General features: G+C 39.6%; 1 protein-coding gene across 1 annotated transcript; it reads right to left on the bottom strand.

The window, feature by feature from the left end:
• Positions 1-1,159: 1,159 nt before the first annotated feature.
• On the bottom strand, positions 1,160-8,645 carry LOC138314069 (3-hydroxyanthranilate 3,4-dioxygenase-like; the record flags this gene model as incomplete). Its single annotated transcript, XM_069254259.1, has 5 exons — positions 8,565-8,645; positions 7,759-7,926; positions 2,139-2,245; positions 1,800-1,901; positions 1,160-1,200 (listed from the first exon to the last, which is right to left on the bottom strand). Coding segments are annotated over exons 1-5 (499 nt in total), but the record flags the coding sequence as incomplete, so codon positions are not given.
• Positions 8,646-8,746: the final 101 nt, after the last annotated feature.

The raw sequence follows: 8,746 nt of genomic DNA, 5'->3' as shown, positions 1-8,746 counted from the left end.
ACTACCCTACCCTATCCTCAAAGTTGTACCATCTTCATTTTACTCCACAAAACACACTACCTACCCTATCCTCAAATTGTACCATCTATCCCACAAAACACTACCTACCTATCCAATTGTACCATCTTCATTTTACTCCACAAAACACACTACCTACCCAATCCTCAAAGTTGTACCATCTTCATTTTACTCCACAAAACACACATACCATACCCAATCCTCAAAGTTGTACCATCTTCATTTTACTCCACCACAAAACACACTACCCTACCCTATCCTCAAAGTTGTACCATCTTCATTTTACTCCACAAAACACACTTACCATACCCAATCCTCAAAGTTGTACCATCTTCATTTTACTCCACAAAAACACACTACCATACCCAATCCTCAAAGTTGTACCATCTTCATTTTACTCCACAAAACACACTACCTACCCTACTATCCTCAAAGTTGTACCATCTTCATTTTACTCCACAAAACACACTACCATACCCTATCCTCAAAGTTGTACCATCTTCATTTTACTCCACAAAACACACTATCCTACCCTATCCTCAAAGTTGTACAATCTTCATTTTACACCTAAAAACACACTACCATACCCAATCCTCAAAGTTGTACCATCTTCATTTTACTCCACAAAACACACTACCCTACCCTATCCTCAAAGTTGTACCATCTTCATTTTACTCCACAAAACACATTACCATACCCTATCCTCAAAGTTGTACCATCTTCATTTTACTCCACAAAACACATTACCATACCCTATCCTCAAAGTTGTACCATCTTCATTTTACACCACAAAACACATTACCATACCCTATCCTCAAAGTTGTACCATCTTCATTTTACTCCACAAAACACATTACCATACCCTATCCTCAAAGTTGTACCATCTTCATTTTACTCCTCAAAACACATTACCATACCCAATCCTTAAAGTTGTACCATCTTCATTTTAATTAGCAGTTCTATCAGATAAAAGAATTTTTGTGGCATGAACAGCGAAGAGAAAAGCACAAATCAAGGTAAGGTTTCTGTAAATCTTTAAACAATTTCCACATTTTTGCCATACAACATCAGTTGTCAATTTTGTATGACTGATGGATTGTTTTAAATGGTATGATATTAAAACAGCAATACTGAAACTTACCGACTGGACGACCTGTTTTATGCTGATCAGAGGCAAAGTACCTAAAGTGATAAAGAGATTATTAATAAGACAAAATGGCATGTCATGAAATTTCCTAATAGTACATGTTCATCTGATGACAGTTTATGGCAGACATGTTTGATGAATTGAGAGTAAAATCAGCTAAGGAGGAAAAATATAGAAATAACAGAAAAAGCCAAATATACTTGTAATTTCTACATAATGCACAATATTGAATGTAAAACCTTAACTATAGCTAATTAGAAAATAGAAAAGTATAGAAAATAATTTGAAGAGACAACAACTGAGAAACAATACTGCGGAGTAGTTGGTAGATATTTTGTATGCATCAAAAATGAAGTATGCAGAATAAAGGTCTATCAGTTGATCCAAGTACTGTAGTATTTTGTTGTTTTTTAGTCATCTAGACTAATTATTTTGTCTAGAAAAACAGATACATTTGTGTATTATAAACACAACATTATTTTAATATTGGTATTTTTTAATTTACCTATATCAATCGTCTTATGTTATAATACTGATTGTAAACTTGAGGGAATTGATGAAGAAAGATTAATGATGGAAGGGTAAAGTGACCGACAGACAACAAGTCACTGATAAATCATAAGGTATTACATACCTTTTGATGATTGGTCCGAGTTGTGAACCAAGATCTTCACAGTGAAACCATTCCTCATATAGTGACTTGAGGGTGGGTTTACCATCTTCTTCAATATAATACCTACAAAATATTGTTTTCCTTCTAAACATTCAGAATTATTATTTAGGGTGATTGTGTCATTTCTATTGGTCATCCAGTGAAAGGGGGGGTTGGGTTAAACAAGAGTTCTTTTTACAAGTAACAGTCAGAATAATCAATAAGTGTAGAAGTGAAGAATTTAACTAGTTGTCTGTAAACATTCTTAATTGTCTTGGCAGGGTGTAACTTGACCCATTGTCCTTTAGACAGTTCACGTACCTGAGTCCATCCTTCTCATTCTGGGCTCGGTCCCTCTCTATCACCATACCAATAGTGTCGACTTGTCTCTGAGGCGAGTGTGCTACTCTACATGGCAGCAGAAAAATCTATAAAGAAAATCAACAATGAAACATTGTGCAATGAATTTCAGACACATGTACATACCTCATCTAATAATGACGTCTCAATGTGTGTTATATACCTCACCCTCCTTAATAACGACGTCTCTATGTGTGTTATATACCTCGCCTTCCTTAATAACGACGTCTCTATGTGTGTTATATACCTCACCCTCCTTAATAACGACGTCTCTATGTGTGTTATATACCTCGCCTTCCTTAATAACGACGTCTCTATGTGTGTTACATACCTCACCCTCATTAATAACGACGTCTCTATGTGTGTTATATCCCTCGCCCTCCTTGATAACGATGTCTCTATGTGTGTTATATACCTCACCCTCCTTAATAATGACGTCTCTATGTATGTTATATACCTTGCCCTCCTTAATAACGACGTCTCTATGTGTGTTACATACCTCACCCTCCTTAATAACGACGTCTCTATGTGTGTTATATACCTCACCCTCCTTAATAACGACGTCTCTATGTGTGTTATATACCTCACCCTCCTTAATAACGACGTCTCTATGTGTGTTATATACCTCACCCTCCTTAATAACAACGTCTCTATGTGTGTTATATACCTCGCCCTCCTTAATAACGACGTCTCTATGTGTGTTATATACCTCACGCTCCTTAATAACGACGTCTCTATGTGTGTTATATACCTCACCCTCCTTAATAACGACGTCTCTATGTGTGTTATATACCTCACCCTCCTTAATAACGACGTCTCTATGTGTGTTATATACCTCGCCCTCCTTAATAACGACGTCTCTATGTGTGTTATATACCTCACCCTCCTTAATAACGACGTCTCTATGTGTGTTATATACCTCGCCCTCCTTAATAACGACGTCTCTATGTGTGTTATATACCTCACCCTCCTTAATAACGACGTCTCTATGTGTGTTATATACCTCACCCTCCTTAATAACGACGTCTCTATGTGTGTTATATACCTCGCCCTCCTTAATAACGACGTCTCTATGTGTGTTATATACCTCGCCCTCCTTAATAACGACGTCTCTATGTGTGTTATATACCTCGCCCTCCTTAATAACGACGTCTCTATGTGTGTTATATACCTCACCCCTCCTTAATAACGACGTCTCTATGTGTGTTATATACCTCACCCTCCTTAATAACGACGTCTCTATGTGTGTTATATACCTCGCCCTCCTTAATAACGACGTCTCTATGTGTGTTATATACCTCACCCTCCTTAATAACGACGTCTCTATGTGTGTTATATACCTCGCCCTCCTTAATAACGACGTCTCTATGTGTGTTATATACCTCACCCTCCTTAATAACGACGTCTCTATGTGTGTTATATACCTCACCCTCCTTAATAACGACGTCTCTATGTGTGTTATATACCTCGCCCTCCTTAATAACGACGTCTCTATGTGTGTTATATACCTCACCCTCCTTAATAACGATGTCTCTATGTGTGTTATATACCTCGCCCTCCTTAATAACGACGTCTCTATGTGTGTTATATACCTCACCCTCCTTAATAACGACGTCTCTATGTGTGTTATATACCTCGCCCTCCTTATAACGACGTCTCTATGTGTGTTACATACCTCGCCCTCCTTAATAACGACGTCTCTATGTGTGTTATATACCTCACCCTCCTTAATAACGACGTCTCTATGTGTGTTATATACCTCGCCTTCCTTAATAACGACGTCTCTATGTGTGTTATATACCTCACCCTCCTTAATAACGACGTCTCTATGTGTGTTATATACCTCGCCCTCCTTGATAACGATGTCTCTATGTGTGTTACATACCTCGCCCTCCTTAATAACGACGTCTCTATGTGTGTTATATACCTCACCCTCCTTAATAACGACGTCTCTATGTGTGTTATATACCTTGCCCTCCTTAATAACGACGTCTCTATGTGTGTTACATACCTCGCCCTCCTTAATAACGACGTCTCTATGTGTGTTACATACCTCACCCTCCTTAATAACGACGTCTCTATGTGTGTTACATACCTCACCCTCCTTAATAACGACGTCTCTATGTGTGTTATATACCTCACCCTCCTTAATAACGACGTCTCTATGTGTGTTATATACCTCGCCCTCCTTAATAACGACGTCTCTATGTGTGTTACATACCTTGCCCTCCTTAATAACAACGTCTCTATGTGTGTTATATACCTCACCCTCCTTAATAACGACGTCTCGATGTGTGTTATATACCTCGCCCTCCTTAATAACGACGTCTCTATGTGTGTTATATACCTCGCCCTCCTTAATAACGACGTCTCTATGTGTGTTATATACCTCACCCTCCTTAATAACGACGTCTCTATGTGTGTTATATACCTCGCCCTCCTTAATAACGACGTCTCTATGTGTGTTACATACCTCACCCTCCTTAATAACGACGTCTCTATGTGTGTTATATACCTCACCCTCCTTAATAACGACGTCTCTATGTGTGTTATATACCTCGCCTTCCTTAATAACGACGTCTCTATGTGTGTTACATACCTCACCCTCCTTAATAACGACGTCTCTATGTGTGTTATATCCCTCGCCCTCCTTGATAACGATGTCTCTATGTGTGTTACATACCTCGCCCTCCTTAATAACGACGTCTCTATGTGTGTTATATACCTTGCCCTCCTTAATAACGATGTCTCTATGTGTGTTATATACCTCACCCTCCTTAATAACGACGTCTCTATGTGTGTTATATACCTCACCCTCCTTAATAACGACGTCTCTATGTGTGTTATATACCTCACCTCCTTAATAACGACGTCTCTATGTGTGTTATATACCTCACCCTCCTTAATAACGATGTCTCTATGTGTGTTATATACCTCACCCTCCTTAATAACGACGTCTCTATGTGTGTTATATACCTCGCCCTCCTTAATAACGACGTCTCTATGTGTGTTATATACCTCGCCCTCCTTTAATAACGACGATGTCTCTATGTGTGTTATATACCTCGCCTTCCTTAATAACGACGTCTCTATGTGTGTTATATACCTCACCCTCCTTAATAACGACGTCTCTATGTGTGTTATATACCTCGCCCTCCTTGATAACGACGTCTCTATGTGTGTTACATACCTCGCCCTCCTTAATAACGACGTCTCTATGTGTGTTATATACCTCACCCTCCTTAATAACGACGTCTCTATGTGTGTTATATACCTCGCCTTCCTTAATAACGACGTCTCTATGTGTGTTATATACCTCACCCTCCTTAATAACGACGTCTCTATGTGTGTTATATACCTCGCCCTCCTTGATAACGACGTCTCTATGTGTGTTACATCCGCCCCTTATAACGACGTCTTATGTGTGTTAATACCTCCCCTCCTTAATAACGACGTCTCTATGTGTGTTATATACCTCACCTTCCTTAATAACGACGTCTCTATGTGTGTTATATACCTCGCCCTCCTTAATAACGACGTCTCTATGTGTGTTATATACCTCGCCCTCCTTAATAACGACGTCTCTATGTGTGTTATATACCTCACCCTCCTTAATAACGACGTCTCTATGTGTGTTATATACCTCGCCCTCCTTAATAACGACGTCTCTATGTGTGTTATATACCTCGCCCTCCTTAATAACGACGTCTCTATGTGTGTTATATACCTCGCCCTCCTTAATAACGACGTCTCTATGTGTGTTATATACCTCGCCCTCCTTAATAACGACGTCTCTATGTGTGTTATATACCTAGCCCTCCTTAATAACGACGTCTCTATGTGTGTTATATACCTCGCCCTCCTTAATAACGACGTCTCTATGTGTGTTATATACCTCGCCCTCCTTAATAACGACGTCTCTATGTGTGTTATATACCTTGCCCTCCTTAATAACGACGTCTCTATGTGTGTTACATACCTCGCCCTCCTTAATAACGACGTCTCTATGTGTGTTATATACCTCACCCTCCTTAATAACGACGTCTCTATGTGTGTTATATACCTTGCCCTCCTTAATAACGACGTCTCTATGTGTGTTACATACCTTGCCCTCCTTAATAACGACGTCTCTATGTGTGTTATATACCTCAACCTCCTTAATAACGACGTCTCTATGTGTGTTATATACCTCACCCTCCTTAATAACGACGTCTCTATGTGTGTTACATACCTCGCCCTCCTTAATAACGACGTCTCTATGTGTGTTACATACCTCGCCCTCCTTAATAACGACGTCTCTATGTGTGTTATATACCTCGCCCTCCTTAATAACGACGTCTCTATGTGTGTTACATACCTCGCCCTCCGTAATAACGACGTCTCTATGTGTGTTACATACCTCGCCCTCCTTGATAATAACGTCTCTATGTGTGTTGTTTTCCACCACTTTCAGACAAATGTACATACCTCGCCCTCCTTAATAACGACGTCTCTATGTGTGTTATATACCTCACCCTCCTTAATAACGACGTCTCTATGTGTGTTACATACCTCGCCCTCCTTAATAACGACATCTCTATGTGTGTTGTTTTCCACCACTTTCAGACAAATGTACATACCTCGCCCTCCTTGATAACGACGTCTCTATGTGTGTTACATACCTTGCCCTCCTTGATAACGATGTCTCTATGTGTGTTATATACCTCGCCCTCCGTAATAACGACGTCTCTATGTGTGTTATATACCTCGCCCTCCTTGATAACGATGTCTCTATGTGTGTTATATACCTCGCCCTCCATAATAATAACGTCTATCTGTGTTATATACCTCGCCCTCCTTGATAACGACGTCTCTATGTGTGTTACATACCTCGCCCTCCTTGATAACGATGTCTCTATGTGTGTTACATACCTCGCCCTCCTTGATAACGACGTCTCTATGTGTGTTACATACCTCGCCCTCCTTGATAACGACGTCTCTATGTGTATTATATACCTCGCCCTCCTTAATAACGACGTCTCTATGTGTGTTACATACCTCGTCCTCCTTGATAACGATGTCTCTATGTGTGTTATATACCTTGCCCTCCTTAATAACGACGTCTCTATGTGTGTTACATACCTCGCTCTCCTTGATAACGACGTCTCTATGTGTGTTACATACCTCGCCCTCCTTGATAACGACGTCTCTATGTGTGTTATATACCTCGCCCTCCTTAATAACGACGTCTCTATGTGTGATATATACCTCGCCCTCCTTGATAACGATGTCTCTATGTGTGTTATATACCTTGCCCTCCTTAATAACGACGTCTCTATGTGTGTTATATACCTCACCCTCCTTAACAACGACGTCTCTATGTGTGTTACATACCTCGCCCTCCTTAATAACGACGTCTCTATGTGTGTTATATACCTCGCCCTCCTTAATAACGACGTCTCTATGTGTGTTATATACCTCGCCCTCCTTAATAACGACGTCTCTGTGTGTTATATACCTCGCCCTCCTTGATAACAACGTCTCTATGTGTGATATATACCTCGCCCTCCTTAATAACGGCATCTTTATGTGTGTTACATACCTCGCCCTCCTTGATAACGACGTCTCTATGTGTGATATATACCTCGCCCTCCTTAATAACGGCATCTCTATGTGTGATATATACCTCGCCCTCCTTAATAACGACGTCTCTATGCGTGTTGTTTTCCACCACTTTCAGACACATGTCTCCCTTTATCATGTAGAACAGCTGAAATCAAACACTTCCTCTTTTAATATTGCTCATTAAAGATGGTTTCCCACTATATCAACTTTGTAAGATAACTTGAATTACCTCTTCACATGAAATTCTCATGATTGCAATCCTTTGTTTGATAGACCACATAAAATGACCTATTCTAGACATACCCGAACAGTTTCCTTTGTTAACCTCTATCGTATTCCCTTTAATGAAACGTTCTGGTTGTGCCAATTTGGAACAAGTTTGATAAATGGTACAAAACATGCCAAACCAGTCATGTTCATAGTGTGCATTATCCAACATGGCAGATATTCATCGTAATTGTCTTTAATATTTTTTGTCATTTTATTACACAACGAATTCAATTTCAAACCATGTAAAATAATTATGGTTCCCAAATTTAGATTCAGTAAAAGAAAAAAGAAACAGTTAAGATTCCAACTTTTTGGAACCCTCAAAAGAGATGTGTCAGACAAACCGTTTTGTTCCAGCGGACTTTACATTCCATTTCACAGTTCATATGAGAAAAAAGAAACATTTGGCTAACTGGAACACTCTACTTATCTCTTCTCCTTCTACAATAAATATGGTAGGCCTTCCTTTATATGGGTCGACTTAGCTGAAACAGTTTCATTCGTTAGCCTCACCGAGTCACCTTTTCTCCTTCCACAGATATGGTCTTCCTTGATGTTCCAGGGGTTACAATCATTGTCGCAATATCCATCCATGGAGCTTTGTCAAAGTAAATTGAAGGCACTTCAGGAGAAAACGCCCATCAAAGAATGATATAGTATGTCTGGGAGGAGGGATCTTTTCCCTGCTTTTTAAA

This window comes from Argopecten irradians, unplaced genomic scaffold (assembly GCF_041381155.1).
Source record: "Argopecten irradians isolate NY unplaced genomic scaffold, Ai_NY scaffold_1287, whole genome shotgun sequence".
Taxonomy (NCBI): Eukaryota; Metazoa; Mollusca; class Bivalvia; order Pectinida; family Pectinidae; genus Argopecten; species Argopecten irradians.
Note: the sequence above shows the minus strand (reverse complement) of the source record. Positions and strands in the feature narration are given on the sequence as shown.